This window comes from Lytechinus variegatus, chromosome 6 (genome assembly GCF_018143015.1).
Source record: "Lytechinus variegatus isolate NC3 chromosome 6, Lvar_3.0, whole genome shotgun sequence".
Classification (NCBI taxonomy): Eukaryota; Metazoa; Echinodermata; class Echinoidea; order Temnopleuroida; family Toxopneustidae; genus Lytechinus; species Lytechinus variegatus.
The window spans coordinates 2,438,498-2,464,191 of NC_054745.1; the positions used below are offsets into that span (position 1 = coordinate 2,438,498).

General features: G+C 36.8%; 3 protein-coding genes across 5 annotated transcripts in view; all 3 read right to left on the minus strand.

Moving 5' to 3' along the window:
- Positions 1–832: 832 nt before the first annotated feature.
- Positions 833–8,510, minus strand: LOC121416821. Its single transcript, XM_041610334.1, has 2 exons — positions 7,389–8,510; positions 833–1,772 (listed from the first exon to the last, which is right to left on the minus strand). Exons 1-2 carry the CDS (start codon positions 8,499–8,501, stop codon positions 1,236–1,238), a joined length of 1,650 nt encoding a protein of 549 aa, XP_041466268.1. The 5' UTR covers positions 8,502–8,510; the 3' UTR covers positions 833–1,235.
- On the minus strand, positions 2,395–6,635 carry LOC121416822. 2 transcript variants are annotated; one of them, XM_041610335.1, is made up of 3 exons: positions 4,667–5,338; positions 3,553–3,707; positions 2,395–2,564 (listed from the first exon to the last, which is right to left on the minus strand). In XM_041610335.1, exons 1-3 carry the CDS (start codon positions 4,799–4,801, stop codon positions 2,519–2,521), a joined length of 336 nt encoding a protein of 111 aa, XP_041466269.1. In that variant the 5' UTR covers positions 4,802–5,338; the 3' UTR covers positions 2,395–2,518. The 2 variants fall into 2 exon arrangements, with proteins under 2 accessions (XP_041466269.1, XP_041466271.1); XM_041610337.1 differs by lacking the exon at positions 2,395–2,564 and adding an exon at positions 6,330–6,635 and having other exon boundaries at positions 3,496–3,707; positions 4,667–4,766.
- A 7,196-nt stretch (positions 8,511–15,706) lies between the features above and the next one.
- The window catches only part of LOC121416823, a 35,840-nt gene continuing 25,852 nt past the window's right edge, over positions 15,707–25,694 (minus strand). The window contains exons 5-9 of one of the 2 annotated variants that reach the window (XM_041610338.1): positions 22,524–22,634; positions 21,188–21,338; positions 20,403–20,559; positions 18,226–18,518; positions 16,420–16,509 (exon numbers count right to left, since the gene is read on the minus strand). In XM_041610338.1, coding sequence (XP_041466272.1) covers positions 16,499–16,509; positions 18,226–18,518; positions 20,403–20,559; positions 21,188–21,338; positions 22,524–22,634 — 723 coding nt within the window. In that variant the 3' untranslated portion in view covers positions 16,420–16,498. Of the gene's footprint in view, positions 16,510–18,225; positions 18,519–20,402; positions 20,560–21,187; positions 21,339–22,523; positions 22,635–25,694 lie in introns of both variants that reach the window. The other variant, XM_041610339.1, reaches the window with a different exon arrangement.

Here is a 25,694-nt window from a genome sequence, read left to right on the forward strand (position 1 = left end):
CAATAATAATAATAATGATAATAATAATAATAATAATAGTGTGCTTTTATATAGCTCTTAATACATCGGAACGACGAGTCAAAGCGCTTTGCAGATATCATTACCCCAGTGGGTGTTCATGAAAGTTTTTAGCACTGATAAAGTTGTAAGCACGGACAATTTCCTTGAGATACTTGGTTTTGGTTGGCTCAGAGGCTCTGACATGTTGTTATGGTAACAGTCGAAGAAAGACAATTTGCCAATGCTGACAACTTTTATGAAACGGTCTCCAGGTCACCGGATTCAATCAGTTATTCCCGCACATAATGTATGCATCAAGCTACATTGACTATCAAGTGCTACCTGGTACCCATTTATCACCTGGGTCGAGAGTGGCAAAGTGTGGATTAAAACGCCTTGCCAAATGACGCCAGGCCTCGTTGGGATTCGACCTGTTTACAAGGTGATAGTCAGAACCAACATACCACGGGTTCCTACACTTACTTGTACTTCACATCACTTTTTTCCTCTTAATTTTGATACAATTTATTTTACCCCACCATTTTTGCAACAGAATAAAGAAAAAGAAATCTATATGATGGATAGTTTGGATTCAAAGACCCAAATAAAGCTAAGCGCGATTTCAATCCAATTAAGGGGTAAAATGATCTATGATACCAAATCACATTGAACGAAATAGCGTTTGGTAAATGATCGAGTTCAGCTAACACAAGTTAGTAATTAACTTGTCATATGCTGGGTTCAGCCATTCCCATAGACGTGCAGGGATCAGGTGGTTAAAGTAGGCAATAGGTTAATCAATTTCTATTTGTTTATTTTTTTACAAGTAAACTATACATTTTAATCAAAATATAAATCTAAAGATGGTTGAATGTTAGCCTCTTCATTTTGTAAGACATAGGGGGTGTTGCTTCATATGCAAATGTAGCTATTGATAGATCAATTTTAACCAAAGCAAATCATTTTATATTTGTATGTAACATAAGCTGACCATCAATCAGTTGCAAATTTCCAATGAAATGCACGAGTTTCAATTGATTTAGGAATCTAAAATTCACTTGAAATCGATCGAAATATCTTGCAACACCCCAATACATTGCACCTGTATATTGATACAACATTCACACCGTAACCACGCGCATTGTAAATGTAGTCATGTTGGGGGATGTGAATGAAAATGAAATAAGTATCTCGTCTATATTTCTTTTTAATCATTCGTTGAAATACTTGATGACTTACAAAGTGAATGTCTTCTTGTAAAGATGAAGTTTGTCCCCATCACATCCTACGAGGTTACCAGATGGAGTAACAAGACAAGGGCCCATGAAGTTAGTGCGATCTGATTTCACGTATTCCACGATTCTCCTTGCCTGGATGATACCATCACGTGACACCTGATCAACTGAATAGGTATTACGCACTCTATGCGTGATGTAGAGTGTGTCTGTCAGTTTGTCAACACTATACTCTGGGGCGTCCAACTCATTACCGTGTATGACAGCCTTCTCTTCTCCTGATCGGGAGATGACAGTGCATCCACCATAACCTGTATTCACAACGATATCACCTGATGACAAGGCTTGTATCTCTCCAAACACCTCCTTATCCTGCATCGTAATAGTGTTTACTACCTTATCATTAGCAGGATTGATGACGTAGATATTAGACTGATAGGACTGACCAGTGATGATCATCCTATCACTGTCAATATCAACGTACACACTACAATAAAATCCGTATTCATTCCTTGGTATGTTGATGTCTATTATTTCCTAATTCGCTAGCTCAACCGGAAATAAATATTTTCCTATTGAGCCTCTTTCTTTGCAAAAGAAACATACATTATATAATTAATAAATTAGAATTATATTACCTTGAGAGGCACCGTACTTCAGCTGCAGGGACAAGACATTTTCTCTGCTCTCTCTCTCTCTCTTCTTTGACTTACGTTTGTAATAAAACAGGAATCAGAAAAAAGGAAGTTATATATCTGGATTATCAAAAATGGTTAATTCATAGTCATGGGCTTATTAATGTTCTTTGACATAAAAAAAAAAAAAATCTCCAGTTAAATTAAAGAAGTCATTCTACACAATAAGGCTCATTCATTTATCCACTACTTTGTGGAAAAATACGTTTAAAGTTGATCTCAGCAGCAATAACAAACCACGTAACTGCAATTCATCAGTACTCACTCAAATGTTACGAATTTCGTGTAAAAACTGAAGGGAAATTGTAAATGACTTTTTAGAAGCGTGACTTGTCCGCTGCGTGCTGAAAACGGTCAATGATTCAAACTACTCTTACATGACTGCACACAGTTTAACTTTCCCGCCTCTCCAACTGATTTGCATACTTGGAATGCAAAGCACGTAACCAACAATAGGAAACATTATTTCCTAATTCGCTAGCTCAACCGGAAATAAATATTTTCCTATTGAGCCTCTTTCTTTGCAAAAGAAACATACATTATATAATTAATAAATTAGAATTATATTACCTTGAGAGGCACCGTACTTCAGCTGCAGGGACAAGACATTTTCTCTGCTCTCTCTAAGTCAAGACTAAAGAACGGGTATGTTGTATAAAGGATATCAATATTGCTAGTTATTCGTTCTTAATTCATATAGATAATCATTAAACAAAATTATCAAGTTATCCAGTAATTTATTACTGGGGTATCAATGCTGGAATGATATGTTGAGATCAACTTTAAAACATTACAATGATTTGCATAAATTTCAAATACCCAATTTAATGAAACAAACATCTTATTTTTAAGAGATTCTTTTACATATCATTCTGTCTTTAGAAGAATCTGATGCCCATCTGCCGTGCCTTTTAAATAGGCGATCTGGTACTCCGATTTGGGCTGCTGCCGTAGCACCTCCCGCCCTCAGGCTATGTAACCCAAACTGTTTCGAGTTTACTCCGATAGCTTCTAGAACTTCTTTGAAAATCTCCCTGCATCTCGAATAGGACATCTTTCCTTTTCTGAGTTTGTAACAATTTTGAGATTTACAAAAGGTAAGAGGCCTGAACACAAAATCATTTTCATCTCTAGATACAGATTGTGTACTCTCTAAATATCTGCGCATCATATTAACTGGACATGTCGCTTTTCCAGTGGTAGAAACGATTACCCAGGCTCCTTCTCGAAATTGGTCAGTTTTACTTTTCTCAAGGAAAACTTTCGTATTGGAGTCAAATAATTCAATGTCACTAAGCTTAATGTTGGAAAGTTCATCGAATCTTAAAAAACCTGCATATGCTAACAATAACATAGAACAATTACGAAGATCTTTCACAGATCCAGAGTCAAACTTATGAACGATACTCAAAAGCATGTCAGGGGTAATAGGTTCTTTCCTATTCACCGGTCTTGCTAGGATCCTCTTGATCCCTTCTAAAATCAATTTCAAGAACTTAGATTCGCAAGGGTTACTTCTGTTCCTTGTATTAATTGAACAATCAACTTGCCATTTCAAAGCATAAAAAGCTGTCTCTATTTTGCTATATGGAGATCCTCCATTGAACAAAAATATAAAGTACCTTGCAATGCTTTCTTGACATAAGTCTTGACATGACGTGCCACTGTTTCTACACCACGCATTCCATGCTTCTACTGCACGTTTATATTTCTTGACCGTGCTCTCTGCCCGGGAATCTTCTAAAACTCTCGTGAGTGTGTCTTTGAAGTCAATGTCCTGTATAAAATACAAAATGAAAGCAAAGAGGATACATCCTCCTCTGTGAAGATGAGTTTTCCATGAAAAACTGCCAGTGCAATCACTAATAATATATATATATCCTTGTTGCTACTGCCAGTGCAGATGCAAACAGACAATACTTCACAATTAAGGAAAACCAGTGTTTAATTTTACATATTCTCCAGTGAGACAGTGTCATTCATAATCATCTCCAGTGAGATTCTGTCACTCATTCTATCTACCGTCTAAACGTAGACAAATTACTCCACTTTTGAATTTATCGGATCCGAAAACTGTATTTCTATTTCGACCCTGAACGAAAATTTTAGTTGGATCAGAAAACTTGATGATCTGACGGATAATGCTTGAAAATTTACTATTTCTTGAGAAAAGTAAAGGCCAAAAGGGTGCAGAAGGCCAATTAGGAACCACAAGAGTAGCTATTGTTCTGCTTGCTTTAGTGTGTCTGATAGCTTTTGGCACCAATTTGATTTGGGGAACTAACCAATTATTGTGATGTTCCCAGGACACTGAAAATGCATCTACTTTATTAGTCTTAGGGGATGCAAATTTGGAATTGAAATTCGGAATCTTAGCGTTGTGATCGTCTGCAAATCTATCAACTGTGTGTGGTCCCCAAAGTTTATCCATAAAAGAGAAAAAGGTTTCTGAAACACCCCAATCATCAAAATCTATTTCTCTGCTCAAGGCATCTGCCTCTTGATTTTGCTTTCTCGGTATCCACTGTACCTCCATTACTATATTCATTTGATTACAGTAATCTGCTAAGTCAATACTCAGCTGATGGAGATCATTTTTCATACTGCCCTTCTTTATGATCTTCTCTACTCCAGTATTATCGGTGAATATCTTTACTGTCTGGTTTCTTATACTCTTTCCAAATGCATGTACTGCCAGTGCAACACCGTTAAGTTCTCTCCAAGTGGAACTTTTACCTTGCTCTTCTTCTGACCAGATGTGTTGGAATTTGAGTCCGCCACACTCTGCTGACCAAGCTCCACACCCGATGTGGCTGGCGTCTGAAAAGACAAGTATCTGCGGTATAGAATAATGCAAGATATTTCGTACATTTAAAGACTTCACATTATCTCTCCAGAAGAACAGTTCTTTTATGATATCATTTCGTGTGGATAGATTAATTTCTTTGTCCCAGTGTTTGCATGAGGCAACAGCAATTGAAGAAAATCTAGTTCTCAACTGTGCGATCTGCCCAGTTACAGGTAGCAAGGAAATAATTTTACCTATAAAGGCCGCTAACTTTCTAGCGGTAGTGTGTGGTAATTCTGTGATCATATCGTTTATGCAATCCAAAATATTGACAATTCTACGATCTGATGCATGTAAAGTGCCACTTTTAGAATCCCAAGTTAAACCAAGCCAATCAATTTTCTGAGTAGGTATCCATACTGACTTCTCTACGTTAGGCACTAAACCCGCATTCAATAAGTCATTTCTGACTGCTGTGGCAATATCTTCACATTCTTGAAAGGAGGATGCTCTAATCCATCCATCATCTAGAAATACAACTACAAAAACATGATTGTTTCTCCAATGCTTGACAAGAGGTCTAATTGTTTTAGTGAAAATATATGGAGCAGAGGACAATCCAAAAGGAAGTACCTTAAAAGAGAAATATCTAATAATTCCGTTGAAGTTCCAACTGAAACTTAAATATTTACAATGTTCTTCAATATATCAATATGGTGATATCCCGACTTAAGGTCAAAGGAAACCATGTAGTCACCCTTTTGAAAGTATTCCAGTGCTACATTCCAGTCTTCAAAGCGTACCTTTTGTTTCCAAACGTATTGATTAATATATCTTAAATCTAAGATAAGGCGCTTCTTGCCAGAATTTTGAACAGAAACTGTAAGAGGGTTGACGTATTCTGGAACAGAACTCACTTCGGAGATCAAATCTTTATTCAATAGTTCAAGAACAGCTTCAGAAACGAAGTCTGTGTGCTCAAGGGCTGATTTGTTATTTTGAAACACTTTTGGAGGGGGTGTCTCAAGAAAGGGTATCTTATAACCAAATTGAATCATGTTCACTACTTCTTCTGTGGCTCCTATTCATTTCCAGAAGTCAACATTGGCTTTCATTCTTCCTCTAACAATGGGTTCAGCTCTACCTTGTTCGTATTCAAAATAGTTGATTCTGTAATCTTCTATTTCATACCGATTCATCTCTCCCCTCTCCGATTTCAGATCTCTTTCGACTCTTTCGCTTAATTCAGGTATTGCTGAAAGACAAGAATCCAAGCAAACATACTGATATCCAATGAAAGCAAAATAAATTGTGCTCATTGCATGCATGTTTTTAATTCTTATAAGAGTGACAATTTTCATGATTACTATAAGACCCATACAACGTGACAGTATCTCTCAGTAAAGGATTTGCCTTCTTAAGGTCTATCCAGTAATCATTTTAAAATGAAAGATATAAGTTTTACCGTATGATTATCTGAGATTCCGATTCGACCCACTACATTCAAACAATTAATACACACCAATGGTACCACGTACTCACACTAATGCTATAGGATTATATCCAGAGAAATGCTTCAAACATGTCTATAATTGTCAAAATTATGCTTACCGAATCCGGTATCTTTAGAGGCCTGTGCCTTCTTTGGTGAGTTTGGTATTCGGGCAATTCCTCCTCCAATGTCCCGACTTGCCGCAACCGAAGTATAAGTCGAATGGTCTCGATGTATGAACCTGGTTAAATTGAGGTCGACCTTGTTGCATATAGCTACGAAAAGTAGCATCAGGATTAGGGAAAGTTTCCTGAGGCCGACGTTGGGATTTGTAGGGTGTAGCCTTGGACCTGTTAAATCTTCGCTTTCCTACGTTTTGAAGCTGGTCTGTTTTGAGCAGCTCTGATTTTCTTGTCGTCATCGGAATCACTTGCGAGTTCCTCCGATAGGTACTCATCAACCACCTTCCAACCATCTTCAGACTTTTCTGCAATTCTAATGAGCTTGTTACGCTTGAGGATATCATCTTCTACTTTCTGAAGCTCTAAAATCGCGGAAGCATTATCTCCCTCCTTGATAGCCTTCGTCGCAGTTTGGACACGCTCAAGTTGGGAATTGTTAAATTCAAATTGAAGCTTGTTACCTTTGAATTTGAAATTCACTTTAACTGATTCAATTACTTTAGAGGTAGCTTCTTTTTGAGAAGCTATTGCTTGGTCAACGTAATCCTTAAATCCACCCACAGCCTCTTTTATAATGGCCGATATATTATCGGCGCTGATGATTAGAAACTGTTGCCCTTGTGGGTTATGATTTACCGAATTGTTAGTTACTGGGACTGAGTCCACATTAAGCGATAAGTTATTATCAGGCTTTCTAACAGAGGAAGGTAATGATCCCAAAACAAATGCGAATGCGTCGGAGGATTCCGCCATAATATGGCTCTTACCCAATGTACAGTTACAGCTATACGACGTCGCTAAGCTAGGAAAGGTTACAATAAAACATGTCCAGCGAGGAGGATATTAGAAGCGTGACTTGTCCGCTGCGTGCTGAAAACGGTCAATGATTCAAACTACTCTTACATGACTGCACACAGTTTAACTTTCCCGCCTCTCCAACTGATTTGCATACTTGGAATGCAAAGCACGTAACCAACAATAGGAAACATCAATCACCTTCCATTGTCTGTCATAGAGAGTGATGAATCCATCTAACCTGTCACCCGTGCAATCATCTCTCCACTTACCACATACTATTACGTTATTGTCTATGGGCGCACATGATGTAATCAACAGACCTTCATCAATGACTTTCTCTGTGTGTTGAGTGTTGATGTTTGTAACATACATGCCATTGTTATCTACGTCCTGTACACATATATCATTCTCACTGACTAAACCACGCACAAATGGGTAATTAACCGATGTAATGTGTATTGACTTGACAAGTTCCCATTTACCGATATACCCATCAATTCTACCATAGTATTCTCCACCTACTTCCCCCTCTACAAACTTTACTCTCTCAACTTCAATCTGTATTCGGTCAAGGCAGTCGCTAACATCTTGATGAACATTAAAATTTAAATTTTCATCAATAGATGCAAGTACTTGATGAGCTTCATTCACCAATGTTTCATCATGTTGGTTTATTCGTTTCATGGTTGATTCAATGTTCTTGATAGTGTTTATTATATGCTGATTCTCATTAGTAAGATCTTTGATCTTCTTAGAAGCGACTTCGCTGATTTTCTTTGCATCTGACAGAAGTTTTGCTTCTTTGTCTTTGATGATACTTCGCTCCTTTTCTCTCTCGATGTTGCAATCCTTGATCCGTTTTTCTCTCTTCTCATTTACTAGTCTTATTTCCTCATCTGCCTCTTCGTTAATAACCCTAATAATCCTGTTCTCCTTTTCTTCAACAGATTTGATCTTGTCGTAATATGATGCTTGAATGTTATTGTTAATTGTCTGAAGATGAGCACTTCCAGACGTTGATGTAGTCTTTATTTTCGTGTTGAGTGCTTCCATTTGTTTCTGAAGTTCCAATATTTTTGGCCGTTTTTCATCTAGCTGTCTCCTCCTTTCGAAGATGACATCCTCGATGTCGTCTAGCTTGCATGGTTTCTGGCTGTGATCTTTGGTAGCGCATGGATGACAAATAGGAATTTTGTGTTTCTTACAGTAAAATTTGATTGGCTCACCATGCTTGTCACATGACCATTTCATGTCATGACCTTTTCTAGGTCGGAGTTGAACTTGTTTTCCTTCGGGAAATCTTGATGCCATAATGTGATGTCTGAAGATTGTTTAACTCTGGATGATAGAGGAAAAAATGTAAGAGATGGATAAAAAGCTTCAGAAGAAATGAAATTAAGATAAACTTCAATAGCAAGAAATAATTTGTGTGCCTTACCAATAATTCTTCTCGTATATGTCAACACTTATGCAAAAACTAAACTTGATAATGAAAAAAACCTTCTACTTTACCTAATGTATATTGTGTTTCAGCATATCATAATCATCTCCTATCCCATTATAAAAACAAATTACTATTTTAAGATGGATCATTTGAAAATTTAGAAGTTACAATACCTGTTCAAAATCGTTTTAAATCTGAATATGTATACCCGGACTTCAAATGAAAAAAACTGCAGAATAAGATTCAGATCACAATTTGCCAGAAACAGATTATGACTCTGACAATATTAACAACACTTAAAGCTCTCCTTATCTTATCAGAGCAATATTAATATTTTTTATGATATGATGTTGATGAGCAAATTGCATTCGTATCAAATACATTACTAAATATGAATAGTGATACTTTGGACCGCATTTATAGGTGCCAATGGGAGGTGGGGAAGGGATATCAGAATACAAAACTCTCCTATTTTTTTTTACTTACCACTTAGTACCTCCTGTGCAGTGCATTTATAGGCAAAAAGCCATCATTTTCTGTGACCGCTTTAACCTCCAAGAGATTGGTATAAAGATATGGGTCAACTCTAAGGCCCGTATTCTGAACTCGGGTTTTAATTAAACCCTGGTGTAAAGAAATGGTTTGACTATGGAGAGACAATTTGGGCACCATTCCCTGACAGTAGACATCCAGTTTATTAACTCATTTGACACTTAAATTGTCCATAATTGTCTTTGAATGGTATCTCAAGTATATTCATTCATTATGACAGCCAAGGGAAACAAAATAGTAAACAAAAGAAATATATAATATAAACAGAATTTAAAATTGTTGGATCCCCATTGTGTTAGTACAGAGTTAGACCATATGGTCTAAATTAAATATGACTTCAGAATACGGGCCATGGTCTATGAAGAATGTTTGTAGCCAGGGGTACTTGGGACAGCCTCCGCTTTTCCTTCTTCGATTATGTTACCAGGATATTCCATTTTTAAGAATATAATAATTCTTAAGACATGTTTTGCCAACCTCCTCCTCTTCTCTGTTAGTCTGGCTAATATGTTTAGTATCTAACTTGCATATAATTATATTCTTACAATTTCCAATATTTGTGACTTTCAGGCAGGGAAGGAAAGAAATTAAAGAGGGAAGTAAGAAAATGAAATACAAAAGAATGAGGAGGAGCAGGATAAGAAGAAGAAATGAAAAAAAAGTAGTAAAAAAAGAAGAAGTAGGAGGAAGGAAGGAAGAAAGGAAGGAATGGAGAAAGAAAGAAGAAAGAAAGAAAGAAAGACAGAAAGAAAGACAGACAGAAAGAAAGAAAGGAAGGAAGGAAGGAAGGAAGGAAGAAAGAAAAGCAAAAGGACAGGAAGGTAGGTTTAGACTTAATATACTTCATAGATTTTCATTTTTCATTAAAGAGAAAGATGCCACTTTTTACTTATTTTGTCCCACCCCTCTCATCAAGATATCTTATTTGCCCCCCCCCCCGGTGCAGATTCAATTTATGATAGCAATATATCACTCAAAAGAGCTATATATATTCCATAGTGCATGTATATCCAACCTCCTCAATATGTGACGTCCTCTCTGTCTTACCATATTTACTTTAGCTATGATATTAGATATGAAAGATCAAAAGTTGTAATGCTCACAGATAAATAAGATTGCCATCGCATGAACTGATATTATCTGATATGAAAAAGCAAACAACTTCAAGTTGACAAATAATTAACAAAAGGAACGCCCCCAGGCAGGTCTTGCCTGCATTAAATGATTCAATCAAGAATCAATGTTGACTTGGTGACGCTGAAGAGAAGACAATTAGTAATTTGAACAAGTCAAATAGGTGAATTATTGACTGATATTAAACAACTATCTGGAGTTATTTCAATTTTGATGAAACATATTTTTATTGTTTATTTACAGTATAGGCCTATGTACAGTCTTTTACTTCATGTGAGATATGTGAACTAAGGTGTGTGCCAATTTTTATGCTGAAGGGGGAGGGGGTATGATGATACATCCACCGTGGGGTGTAATCATCATACCCCCCCGCCCCTCCATTGTGCAGTCTTCAAGACGATCCAAACAGTCATTAGTTTAAAATTAAGAATATTTTTTTAAATAAATGTAATGATTTTGTGGTGAATGTTCCGGACTAAATAGTTGAAAATAATGTTAAAAACGAGAAATCCGAAATCTAAGAAAAGCTACACAGAATGGTCACTTTTAAGCTGCTCTTATTTCAAGTAATTTATTTTCAACGTAGGACAACTACAAAGATTAAGTTAGTCACAATGCACATTCAAAATAACCAGTCAGTTCGTTTTAAATTTAAGAATAATTGATTGAAAATAAATATAATGATTATGTGGTTTTAACAAAGTTTGGGACTAAATAGATGAAAACAATGTATTAAACAAGAAATCAGAAATCCAAGAATAAAAAAAATACAGAATGTTCATTGTGAAGCTGCTTTTATTTCAAGTAAATTTCTTCAACATGGAGCAACTATAAAGATTAAGTTAGTCACAATGCACATTCAAAATAACTAGTAAAAGGGCTCGTTTTCAAGAGCCAGGCAATATTAGCACATTCAGTAAAAAGGGTCTAGAAATTCCCCAAAAAGAGTCCTCATTTCGTAAAAAGGGTATAAGCTTCATCTGTTCATTACGATACAACATTTGAGACATTATTTAGTTTCTAAAAAAAATATGTATAATATATTTGTTTAGGGTACTGCAAGATGGGCTAATCAATAGGAACATTTTGGGGAAGTCTGTTTACGATCATTATGTTTACCTGCTAGTAAAAGTGCACCCCCGTCCATGTTCCATGTCTTCTCGTATATTCTGACACTCATGGCCTTCCATACAACTAACCATCATCTCATCCAAGAGTTCAGATCCTATTTCATGTTCTCCCCCCCCCCCTCTCTCCTTCTCACACACATACACACCTCACCATGAGCTAGGATTTTTTTCAAGGGGGAGGGGCGTTAGTCAAGAAAATTGACTTCGTATACCATTTGGTAGATAACTATCTATTACGTTATACGTGCATAGGAATGTTCTAACATCAACGGAGTGAAATGTTACAATAACCATTCATAGTAGATTCATGGTAATGTTTGCCAATTAAGGAACAAGATAATTCCGAGCGCAACGTGAAAGTTTTTAATTGACCGAAAAACAATGCATTCTCTGCACTTTTCCAATTATTGAAAAGCATTGATATCTTCATAAATAAATTATTCGAGAGTGAAACAAAACTTTTTAAGCATTATGCAATCCTTAACAGTATTCTCGTACTCATAAATTCGATTTATTTCAAAATCATTCAATTATTATCGAAATTGGAGCTTTGAGACATTTTTTTTTGAGGGGGGGGGTGAGTACGTACTACCCCCCCCCCCATACAGACCTGCTCTTCCAAATGCCAACTGTTTCATGCTCTATCTCACTCTCTCCTCCACTCTTTCATGTACACCATCTTGATGCCATCTTGTATATATTAATCTTACTACCTCTCACCTCGAATAAAGACCAGGACCAAGAGTTACGATTGATCCGATCAATCGCAACTATGGATGGCCAGCAATGTCAACATGTATTATTCATGTTTATTCAAAATATTTTCTAACTATGATGTGTATTCGTGCCTTCATTGTTTTCTTTAAATTTCACTGTGCTTCTTTTTGTAATGCAAAGGACATTATACAAATTTGCAATATACAAAATATGACACTAACGGATTTCCATCGAGTTATGATTGATTGGATCAATATCAAGGGGCCCTGTTCTTCCCGTTTCATGCTCTCTCTCTCTCTCCCTCTTTCCTCCACTCTCTCATGTACAACATCTTGATGTCCTCTTGTATGTGTTAATCTTCCTCCCTCTCCCTCTCTTGAACTCCCCATTATTTAACCATTCTCTCTCGCCCTCTTTTCCTTCTCTCCTTCTTCTTCTACTTTGTCTTCTCCTCCTCCTTTATCGTCTTGTTCTTCTTCTCCTCCCCCTTCATCTTCTTCTTCATTTTCATCTCCTTTTAATTTCAACTTTCTTCCCTTTATTGCCATCTTTCTGTAAAATTCCCATCTCTATTCTCTTCGTAGACCATAGCTCAACTGATGTTAAAACTGAATGTCTTGCAGAACGTGTTTTATTTTATTTTTAAAACTTTATTGTTAGATGCTGAGGATATTATCGGATGGACATCTCATACATTTAAAGCTTCTCTACAATCAATGTTATGTGATGACTGATGATAAGACATATCTCAAATATTTAATAATATACCAATACATAATCAATATACTTTTACAGAATGGGTTACTGGTTAAACTACACTCTAAAAAGAAATCAGTCAAAAATGATTAGTTAATAGGGCCAGCTGGGTGCAAGTCTTATTCTAGTCATATCTGACTATTTCCTAGTCGTATGACTAGAAAATAATCGGAAATATGACTATCAGTGAATTGTCATGTCAGTTGCACCTAGCTGACTACTGGTCTAGTCGACTCTGCTGACTTGTTTTAAGGGTGTATATAAGCTACAAAAAGATCTACGATCAATCCAGGATGGTTAATAAAGGATGTAATAAATGAGCATGCCACTGTTATTATAGTCTATTAACATTTATCATTTATGTTGTGTTTGGTGCTAATTTTTGCGCTTTACACATCCGTAGTGTTAAACACGTATGTTTCCCAATTCTTTTATTTCTAAAGTTATTATTTGTCGTCAAAAAACAAACTCTTTTGAAAAAAAAAAAATGGTTAGAAGAAACACTTTTGTCCAATATTCAGAACCAGAAAACAGAAGCAGAACATGAGGCAAAAAAAAAACATCTTCTAAAAATGTTCTTTACAACCGTTTTTGTTCCGATATAAAGAACCCTAAATGGTGGATTTGTTTAATACCAACAAGACCCCCCCCCAAAAAAAAAAAGGCCTTAGAATCAAAATAAGATTAAACATCAACGGCTTCGTGCGCGTTTATTGAAAGTGCCCTACCCATTTCGACATAGCTTTTAAAAGTTCCACCACCCATGCTAAAAGTTGTGAAGAAATCTCTTAACACTTTTTTTATTCTTCACCGAAAATCTCTAGTTCAAAATATTTTACAGCTGTACATAGATACATTCTAATCGTGAATTCTTGGACAAACCCACCACTGAAAAATTAGTACATGCTTTTGTTTTATGTTACATTGATTTCTGCAATAGTTTCCTTTCACCTAATAAACAAATTAAAAAACTGCAAACCATTCAAAATTCAGCTGCGAGATTTGTATCACGAACACGCAAGTATGAAGCAATTACTCCAGTTCTCAGAGAATTACATTGGCTCCCTGTCCATTCCCGGATTGTATTCAAGCTTCTAGTTTTTGCACACAACTGTTAAAGACTTTTCAAAACTGTCCCGTTTATATATATATATATATATATATATATATATATATGTATATATATATATATATAAAATACGCACTGTATTAGATGACATAGAATATATTACAAAGTAACATTATCAAAATCTATATACATAATTAAATTCAATTCAATTTTATTTATTTCAATTCCATCAAACAAAAACAATAACAATGATCTAGCGTTCTTAATATTTAACCACGAACGTAAAATATTTGCCATGTCTTATTCAGTCTAATACACAAACATGAACATGTCTTATCTATACACATTATGCATGTCTTGAAATATTGAAAGTAACTATTTCCAGGCAGGCTCTTTACTTGAGATGCCATGAAACGGTAGTAAATGTGATACGATGATTCAACTAAATTGACTTCATTAATGTCGTATCATGTAAACATTAATGAATATCGAGGGCGTCAAATGCCATCATATTTAGCTGTATCGAATATCATAAATTCTAGCAAATGTTAGGATTTCTACAGGATGAAATCATTTCTACGGATTTTTTTTATAAACCACCTCTTTATTGACAAATCATATAACATAGGCAATAAACATAACTATAAATCCAGGATATCAGTTCTTGTCAAACGAGATACACGGTTACAACAGCATATATGACATAGGTGTGAACATAACATTGTAACATATAAATGAAAAAAAACTAAATTCATTGCATATTTTTAAAATTTTCGAATGTTGTCATCGTCTCTACTGGATGTTGTCATGTTTACGCATCATCTTTTCTTAATGGATTATATCATTTCAATGACATGTCCTGGTTTCAGACCGCCTCAAAGTTCGTCAGTTTAAGGTATTTTCTGATTTTACCCAATCAGAAAATTCCTGGTAATATTAGCAATGTGAAAGGAAATTACATGTAATATCCTTGAAAGACCACCGTGTAGTTGGGCGCAGTGGGTGGCTGCTGAGCTGGTGGTTTTGAATCTCATGCCTTGCCTGCTTATTAGACCATACTGCGCATGCTGTAACTTCAGGAATTCATCCCGAAGGGTATGTTTCGGGGGGATGTGAATGCAGGAATAATGGGTATTTTTTAGCCTAAAAAGGTTCACGTAATTTAACAGGGATTCTTGTGATCTGGATCAAGTATGAGAGGGAATAATGTAAAAACAAAAGGAAATGAAAGGACTGCTAAGTAATGAAAATACATGCGATTCTTTCATGAATATGATATACCGTGTACTGAATCAAGCATTGGCAGCGGAAGCCCAAAAATTTAAGGGGTTCCATTTGAAATTTTGTGATGGACACACGTAAAAAAAAATGACAAGCAAAAAAAAAAAAAAAAAGGTCATCAACTATTTTTTTTTTTTTGGGGGGGGGACCTTTCCCCCCGCCCCCCCTCGCTTCCGCCGCCTATGGAATCAACCACCGGTAGCCAATTACATTGACGAGTGGATACCATGCACGACCAAAAACACGTAAAAAGGAAGTCTTTTTCAAGATAGGGTACGTTACGTACGTAACGTGATAAGGGTATGAAAATCACAAAAATAATGAAAAAGGGTATTTATTTTACTATGAAAGCTACGTATTCTGGTATTTAGGGTCAGATTTGCGGGGATGATAAAACAAAATTAAAATGTTTTATAAAGGATGTGCTTTTTGCCCCAACACTAGGTGTTTAATGTCCGATTTGTGCGAGGTGTGGAAGGTGGGGCCGTACTAAACCAAATGGTTTGTAAAAGTAAAACAGTCCACCGACGGACCCGTGATATAACAATTAAAAATCGCTGTACTTTTTAGGGGTCCATTTCAGGGCATACTTGCCAAGAGTATCGTTTTGTTACCAATACCTGTTAAGGGTATGATTTCAGACGCCAATACTTGGTTAAGGGGGGCATTTTCAGAATATGGAAAATATGTGTTCAAGGTGCTTTTCGACACCCCATGGTCGCGCATGGTATCCACTCGTCAATGGAATGGCGAATCAAGTAGAGATGTCTTTCACCGATACGGACAAATGATTAGGAAGCATATTCAATTGATTACAAGATTATCTCTATAGGGGTAGCAGCTTCTTTTTATTCTCACCAGGTCCATTGTTATGTGAACCAATAAGCAAGAATTGTGTTCATCACTAATATTAATAAGTTGGTATGGTTGGTTGGTATTACGCACTCTATCCCAGTTCGCTATGTACAGTATGTCTGTCAGTTTGTCAACGAGGTACCGTGACCAGCCCCACTCATCACAGTGTATGACAGCCTTCTCTTCTCCTGATCGTGAGATGACAGTGTATTGATTACCTGTCTTCACAACGATATCACCTGATGACAAGGCTTGTATTTCACCCCTCACCTCCTTACCCTGCATGCATGCATCGTAATAGTGTTTACTATCTTATCATCAGCAAGATTGATGACGTAGATATTAGACTGGTTGTCCTGACCAGCGATGATCACCCCATCCCTGTCAACATCAACATATACATGCAAACCAAATTTTAGAAAACTGTATCAGGTGAACTGACCCTTCCCTTTGGTATGCTGATATCAATAATTACATTCCATTATCTGTCATAGAGAGTGATGTACCCATCCAACCTGTCACCCGTGCAATCCCACCACTCCTTGCCACATATTATTACGCAATAATTTAACTTTTCATTCAGATGAATTACGGAATAATGATTTATTAAATGCAGTTCCCTTGTACATTCTCTGCTAATCTAAGGTAGTCAAGATGAGTAGATTGGCGCTGATTAGAGATTGGGAGACATGTGCCCTCTATGTTAGCTTTTGGGAAAGGGCACTTCCAAACAACAAGGTCCAATCTGGCTACTATACCATCAGCTTATTCATTGTGTATTAAATAATTAAACGTGGGAATAATGCATTTAGCAATATAGATACATATATATATGTATATATATATATATATTCTTTATTTGTTGTTTTATTTCTGGCTTTATTTTATTAGGGAAGCTCTTTCTGTTACAAGAACTGCTCGACCAAATAATGATAATAATAGTAGCTGGATTTATAAAAGGCTTTTTGCGATTAATCAATTAATATTAATTAGAGCATAGCAAAACAATACTACATTAAAAAGGAAAATTAACATCATAAGCAATGAGAAAAAAACTGTAACACATAAAAGTAACAATAAATCAAAATCAATAATAAACTAATGACAATAAAAAAGTATTCATGGAAATCTCAAAAACATATTTGAGTGAGGGATATCGATTTACATTGTTTTTTTTTTGTTAAGAATTAAGTGAATTTGCTATACGGGGAGAATGGGATAAAGTATTTCATATTTAGGGCCATGACAATAAAATGATCTTTTATAGTATTCGGTTTGAGGTTTTTCAATAAAAAGGGGACTGTTAATTAGATGACCTGCCAATATCACTTTCGTACGAACTTTCTTTTTTATTTCTGTATTTATTCATTTTCATTTTCCTTCCTTTTCTTGTGAACAAGAAATCTCAAAATCTACATAATACCATTTTTCAAAATATCATCAGGTATGGGAACTTATCATGTCATCTGTTTGAAACAAATTCGAGGTCGAAAGGTCATCGTGACCTCATCTAGACGCCATTTTGTAAAGTAACATTATTAATCATACCTTCATTATCAATTATAAAAATAACAATATTTACATCACTTAGTTTTTCAAATCCGATAAACTGAGTTTTAGAATTGAAAAACCAAGTTTATCGCTTAAAATAGCTAGTTTATCGCCGATAAATAAAGGGTTTTTTTCGAATTTGATAAAGAGCAGCACTGGTTGATCTGGTCGACTTCTTATTGAGGGGAAACCACAAAGGACTTATCTTTGGTGCTTTATTTAGTCATATTCTCTACCAGTGATTACTGGCCTAATTGCCTCAAAAAGACAAAAGGGAAAGAACCAAAGAGAACAACATTGTAATGGTGTATTCAAGTCTTTATGTCCATTTTCTATTCCGGTAAGTTTCTTGTGATTCTTCCCATTCTTCGTTCTCTGGGACGCATTAATTACATTACCTTGCCAATATTATTCACAATGAAAATTACATCACCATGATCACAGAGTGCCATATTCATCCATGTCCTGAATTTTTAATAGTTTGTTTTGAAAAATGTAAGATTTTCGGAGTTTTCTTTCACCCCATCTACAAATCATATAACCTACCTTCTGTTAGTACGTCTACAAGGAGTTTCTTATTCTTCTCTGTAAATATATCTATGAGTTTCTGAGCATCTCGTCCATTCACCATGATAAACTTGTCAAGAATAAGTTTGTATTTTCTCTGTGGATGCATAGTTTGTATCGCCATCTGCTCTGCAGCAGCTGCGGTGGAATCATCAAAACCTAGATCTACAGCAAACTCACTGACTGGATAAACCGTGGAATTAATTTGGTTGGCAAGTTCAAGCAGAATGGCATCACTCAGTTTATGTCTTGGCATATCTACCTGAGATGAACTGGTAAAGAAAAATTAATGTATTTTTTGAGAAGGGAAGGAACATAATTTTCTGAAGAACTTGATAACTAAAAATGAATATGTATATATCAGAAGAGAAGATATCCCTACTGACAACTTAAAAGCGGAACAGCGTACGAGTTGAAATACGAGTAACATTGATTTTTGTCTACTGCAGTCAGAAATTCAACCTTCCCCATCCCATTTGAGAGGGGGGAGAGGGTATTAACCACAGACCCTTTTAGGGTATATGATTATAGTAAGAAGGTCAGAATATTTATTCGAATTTAGTGAGAAAATGCATAAGGACCAGTTTTCACGGGGAAGTGGCGAAATGAGCCCACAAATTTGAGGTGGCTGAATATGATGGCGTATAAAAAATCTTTAAGATGACAAAGGACCTTAAGCTGACACAGATGGTCAAAAAAAGAACAATTGTTTTCTGTTTAATAAGTAGCCCAAAATGTTGAAACCACTGTAAAGGCGAACATCTAATTCCATATCTTTTTAATCTTTTTTTAAAAAGAATTTGGCGAACAATGGTGTCAAATACTTTCGACAAGTCCATACTAATTCCCCCACACGTAACCTTTCTCTATTTCGTCTAAAGCCCCTTTTACACCTTCACGGATGCAATACGGATCATCACGGATCTCAGTCCGTGATGATTCGGGGTGCCAAATTTGTATTTTCCTAGCATTCCCGGAGTGAGTACGGAGTTAACTGGTTATTAACACGGATATATACGGAAAAGTACGGAGTCTACAAGGATAGGAAAGGTAGCAATAGGGATCCTGTTTGATATGCTCCCGGAGCCAACACGGAATACCCGGATGATCACGGATGTTACTGGGTCTTTACACGGACCTTCACGGTTGCTCACATTCTGTACTGGCTAGAATAAAGTTTCGTCCCTTTTTGCAGCATCTGGAGCATACTCGTGCTTGGTTATGAATACGTACTATTGTTCATGTACGCAAACAATACAAACATTTGACCCCGGATAAAGCCGGTATCAACAAGGATCACCCGGTTCTTACAAGGAGCCTCCCGGGTGCATTCGGTAGCTACACGGATGTACAAGGAGGCTACAAGGATGAACACGGATGATTATCAGTCCGTGTACTCCGGGATGAAAAATTGAACATGTTCAATTTTTCTCCCGGACATGCCGGTACATCAAGGATGGCGCCGGATGAGTAGCAGGAGTGTACACGGTAGTCCCGGACTGTACACGGATGACCCCGGATTGACAATCCGGGATGATCCGTGTTGCTTCCGTGAAGGTGTAAAAGGGGCTTAAAATACAACCAAAGTGTCACCCTATGGTCCTACCGCCTACAGTCTGTGACGAGGCAAACTGTCGCTAGAAATCCCCCAAGTTGAAGTGGGGAATGGACAACCCGGCTATGTATTAAATCACCTACAGTCTGGAACAGGACATTGCGAATTCCTTATGCAGAATTGTGGCTACATCATCGATGAAGACACTAATTGTGACTGTGGGAAGGATTAGACGATGTCACACCTTTTTGTCTGTCCCTTCCTACTAGAGTCGTGCACTGCAAAAGATCTGGAGTCCGTTTTCCTCAAAGTCCAAACTTGTTCCCTCCACTTGACATGCTGGACAGGACCCGAGAAGAAGACGAAGCACTGACAAGTCGTCTTTCGCCGACAGTTACCAAAACAACAGTCAGAGGCTTGAGCTTCTGAGTGAATCAAAACTAGGATTTCATAGAAATTGTCTTAAGCGCTGATAATTTGGTCAGTGCTTCCAGCTTTCATGAAACTCCTCCCTAGACTTCGTCCTCATGCTAAAACAAAATGGTGGTTAGTCATTAGTAATGTTTGTGAAAAACAATATGAATTGCAATTGTCAACTAACCTTCTTGTTGCGCCGGCTGATAAATCAACTCTCGGTTGAGCGCCTACTGACACAGGAGCAGTGTTCCATTGTTCTTCTTGGAATATATCTAAGTGTGAAGTTGATGATGAACTATCGGTTCTAGAATCGCGGTATCTCATTGATGTACCAGAAGTCTCTAATTGTGTGAAACAAACAAGTCGATTTGCCAGGAAAACGATATGTTTAATGATAAGTATTTTCAATTCATGCGAAGCCACTGCAGCTAATTATAATTTAGTGTGAGTTTTTTTTTAAGTTTCGGCATCGCCTATAATCCCCCCCCCCCCCTATTAACAAAAGCGGCGGAAGCGGGGGGACGGGGGCAGTTCCTCCAGATATGTGAGGTCAAAAAAAATAGTCAGCCTCCCCCTCCTTAAATCTTTCAAAATAGTTCCAGTATTCCTAATTCTCCCGTTATCTTTATACTTTCAATGTACATGTATGGCATATTTTTTGTTTTCATAATCACGCTGTATCGTCATGAATATTTGTGATTTTTTACAATATATATTTCAGCAAAATTTAATCCGTTGTTTAACTGCTTACGTGCAAGAGCAAAATGTTTCGAATGGACAGATCTCCCAAGAATGTACAAAATAATATTCAATGAATATACACAGTATTGAATAGAAAGCATTTGAAAGGAATGAAAGCATAGCAACGAGTAGAAATCACTATTGATATTCAAATTCATAGCTGCTTAAGGAGATAGAATGATGCGATGCCATTGACGGTTTATTCAATTAAACAAAATGAAGACTTACCAATTAACTGCATTGGAACCGGGAGTTCACTTGTTGTGCTCTGTTTCAATAAAAAAGTAACTATCATCTCAGCATCTGGGATATTCGTCGTGTCCACCTTGAATTTCGGGTTGAGGTTTGTCAGGTAGCGTATCTTGCTTTCCTCGAGAATCTTTATTACATGAATCAATGTAGAGTGTAAACTCAGCAAATTAGATTTGATAGAAGGTATTTGGTGTTCTTATTTTGGGGGGCATCGTCATCATTACTAAATTGTTTGCTTTTTACTTATACGAAAAATTGTGTTACAAAAATGAATTCAATGAGTTCAGGGGAGCGTTTCATCAATATTTTCGTCCGACAAGTTGTCAGATCTGACAACTTTCCTGGATTCTGATTGGTTGAGAAGCACTGTTACTAGTAATTGTCGGATAAAACAGGACTTGTCGGATAAAACGTTCGACAAGTCCTTTCATGAAACACTCCCCAGGGCGTTCCTCAGTTAAAGGATAAATATATTGATTATAAATATGGCCTTATTATATATCAGTGGAAAGGTAATGATGTGGGATTATCCCTTGTCCATTAAAAAATAATGAAAATTATGTATCAGGTGGAAATCGCAAATTAAAAAGCGCTAAAATGCTTCTCCGAAATATGCCTCGCATCGGTCTCTGAATTGACTCGAATTTGATAACGTGCATGTGTGTACGAGAGACGTGATTGGCTCTCCCACGTCAAGGGTACGTTTTGCCTTACAGTTATACCTCATTCATATTTGCTCTACGGCGGCAGTATACGGCGAGTCAAAAACAGCCGTTTCATATCTATTTTTATTAAGACCACGTATATGTAGTTACTACACAGAAATGTTAAACGGCTGTTTTCGACTCGCCGTGCAGCCGCCGTAGAGCAAATGTGACCATGGTATTACTGAATACTTCGATCACGAAATAAAAGAAAACCGAGAAGTTTTTTTTTTATTTAAATTTTCAAATTTCTTTCCTTCTGCCAATTTTGAGCTCAATCATAAAGATGATAAATTGAGCGCAAATTGGCAGAAGTCAGGAAGATTTAACCGCTGACAACAGACTAGAGGATTTTAATGATGAGGTGAACTGTTATTTGTTAGGTCCTAGTGAGGTTTGATTTTAATCACCGTAAACAAAGATAAATAACTCAGCAAATATTTTTTTTATTTCATCATCGATAATATTGAAAGACAAAATAAATTTTGATACAACAATACAAAAAAGAGAAGGGTAAAATTAACATTAATTGCTCAAATTCCGCTACCAAGAAACTAAGCATTACAAGCTTTAAACTCCAAACCAACTTATATCCATGTGAGTTTTACCGTTGGAGAATCACCCATGGTGCTATCTGGACAGGTTATCTTCAGTGGGCCACTTCCCCACTCAAATAAGAATTCATCTCCTTTAAATGGAGCTTTATATCCAGTCGGGACCTGATGGGTGAGACAAGTGAAAAAGTTTCAGTTACATCATGTATCTACATTCATTGAGAATATGAACGTGATGAATGTGTGAAAGTTCATGAAAGCCAGGAAAAGACCAAAATAGAATTCTCCCAAATAAATTCGATTTGATCCTGCACGAATATGGCCTGATTCCGATGGATTTGACGAATTCGAACCCTATTCATTCACACGCGAATCAAAGAGGAATACGTCTGGAATAGGATCCGATTTAAAGCTGAATTACAAAAGAGAGCCCAAACAACCTCGAATCCGACGAATTACATCAGACATTTCGATTTTGGTCCGAATGAAATTTGTCCTAATCACATTTGCGAGCAATTTTAAGGGTATTTGGGTGATTTTTAAGATTTCAAAACGAGCCGAACCCGTTTAAAAACGTTCCTAAATCCCTTCCGCATTTTCTCCCATTCAGGGAGTGAGAACAGCATACTACCTTATGATCCCGAGCGTGTGGAATTCGGATGGATTCGCAGCTGATTAGAATATTGTGTAAAGGCCGGATGACAACGGATCATGTAATCTTGTTATTTTGGGAGTATTCTGTTCTCCCGTAGCGATTGGGAGAAAGGTCAAGAAGGATTTGGAACATTCTCGAATCTACCGAAACATTCAGAATTTATTGGCCGAATTCGGCTAAAATTGGTGTAACACGGGCTTAACCCAGGATCCGAATTATCCCGAATAATTTTGGATCGAATTTAGGCGAATCAGTCCAAAATAGGTCCCTAATCGGAGCACCGTTATTGCAAAAGAATACTTCCTAGAATAGCACAAAAGCCTCCCAGAATTAATCCGAATTTTATCCAGAAATTCGTCGTGGCATCATTGGCAAGTGTTTTGAATGGAATTAGGGTGGTTTTTAAATATTTCAAAATGAGTCGATTTCCCCCGCAAATGTTCCCAAATCCTTCCCCAAATCTCTCATAATACTCCAGAATTCTCCCAAATTCATTCAGGGAGCTCACCAAACCAGAAACGAATTGTCCACGGCGGACGGCATTTAAATATTAATGAGTCAGAAAGAAGATCGAGGTATTTGATTTCCAGTTCATCGTGGCTAATAGCCGTGAACAGGCGCGCCGGAACACTTTCAGTTTTTTTTTTTTTTTTTTTTTTTTTTTTTTTGGGGGGGGGGGCAAAATTGACAGCGTGAGATACAGAAGCGATCGAGCGGGAGAGTGGGTTGGACCCCCCGTAAGGACTTTGTGTAAAAATGGAGTATAAAAGTTGCGTTTCTAAGAGAATTCAAAAATAAATTTCTTGAGAATTAAACATAGAATTCACTACGAAAGACTATACTCAGAGTTTATGAGAACCTATAAAATCTACGCGCAAAATGTGTTTTTTGTGTCTGATTAACTAAATTACGTAATACGCTTATATTGACTCAAAATACCAGAAATTACATTTTTCATGCATTATCCTTTCAGAAATATTTATTTATGTACATTTACATACACGGACGACGCGAGAGAGCACAATTATCATAAGTTTCAAGGAGTGTATTAAGCAGAAGAAGCGTAACAATAGAAACAATATACATTCTAATGAATGTCTTTTTTAATTCAAAATGTCATACTGTTCTGACGTGGCAGACGGCGATCATTTTATGCAAATCATTTCTGACCTCAGCATTGGAGATAGTCGGTCCCTGATTATCCATGCATAGGCAAAACGTTTCATATTTTGTAACTGGAGGAAAAAGAAATATGACCTGCTTAATTATTGTCTAACAATTTTAAACGTTTCTGAAAATTTAAACCATTACTCGATTTATGTGTTTCCTTTGACATGTTTTGTATGGCTGGGAATCACTTTTGGATGACCCCTTAAAAATCTTATTTTTCTTTACATATTTTCTGGGGAAAATGTGACCATAACTAGGAAATGATGACTATCAAATTCCAGGAAACATTCATTTGTAAGTAATCATGAATTAGCAAACTACGGCAGTTCAAAATGTACATTACGTAACATTATTTAGAAGAAACCAATTACATTGTAGCAGATGTGGTTGACGGTACACCATGTGGAGTTTTCGAAAAAAGTGGATAGAGGAAGAAGTTAGGAGGAAGTGGACAGTTGATAGTCGAGTAATTTTTTTTTCAAATGAGCGTAGTCCTGATAAAGAAGTAAACTAGAAAAGGTTGAAGACTTGAAGAGGCTTGATTAGTTGATAGATGAGTACTCCTGCTCTGCACTCCATTCGCAAACTCAAGCTAGCATCTTCTCATTTATCCAATAAGCAACTACTCAAGCCTCTATAACTCTTTAAACTTGTCGGTTTTACAGCTATTTTCAGATTATGTTGCTCGAGTAACTAGCGTTCACGCGCGTTGGTGATATCGGGTCCGGGGAGCATTTCATGAAAGGACTTAATGTCGGACGTTTTATCCGACAGTTGCTATGGTAACAATGCTTCTCAACCAATCAGAATACAGGAAAGTTGTCAGATCTCACAACTTGTCGGACGAAAATATTGATGAAACACCATCCCGGTCTGAACGTTTCTGGGCGACCACATGTTTGTTAGCCGACACAGCATTGGTGAACCACTTTCAATTTGCCATTCGGTTTTAGTCTAAAATGTATTCATTAAAAGGTTAAACGTTATCACACTGTGATAAGATGGAAAAGGGGCTTATCAAAGGTATGTTTCACAGAGGGAGATATTCGTCAAAAGACGCAAGGCTATGTGTAATTGCCCCGTTTTTTGACAATGGAAATGACAATTCTTAGGCAGAAAAGTGCCTTCATCGTTACTTTTGTCCTTAAATAATATAATTTTTCTACTTTTAGGGGGGGGGGGGCACATGGGGGGGGGGAATCTCGTTTTGCCCCCCAAAAAATTTTCTTTGGGGGGGGCCCCCCCCCCGCTTCCGACGCCCTTTGCCGTGAACTAGAATAGCCTGGTGGTTCGCTGCCCCGAAAGAAGTAGATGGCAGGTTCGAATCTGGTTGCAATTTTTTCTGACTTTATGATCTTATGATTTTCGTTGCAGATCGAGCATACTGATCTTATGATTTT

Coding starts and splice junctions, on each gene's coding strand:
- LOC121416822 (XM_041610335.1), bottom strand. CDS start 4,801: ATGTACGAAATATCTTGCATTATTCTATACCGCAGATACTTGTCTTTT. Junction 3,708..4,666: donor CTGGTCAGAAGAAGAGCAAG/GTAAAAGTTCCA, acceptor TATTTTATACAG/GACATTGACTTCAAAGACAC. Junction 2,565..3,552: donor TGTCAAGAAAGCATTGCAAG/GTACTTTATATT, acceptor CCCGTTCTTTAG/TCTTGACTTAGAGAGAGCAG.
- LOC121416821 (XM_041610334.1), bottom strand. CDS start 8,501: ATGGCATCAAGATTTCCCGAAGGAAAACAAGTTCAACTCCGACCTAGA. Junction 1,773..7,388: donor TCTATGACAGACAATGGAAG/GTGATTGATGTT, acceptor CTAGCGAATTAG/GAAATAATAGACATCAACAT.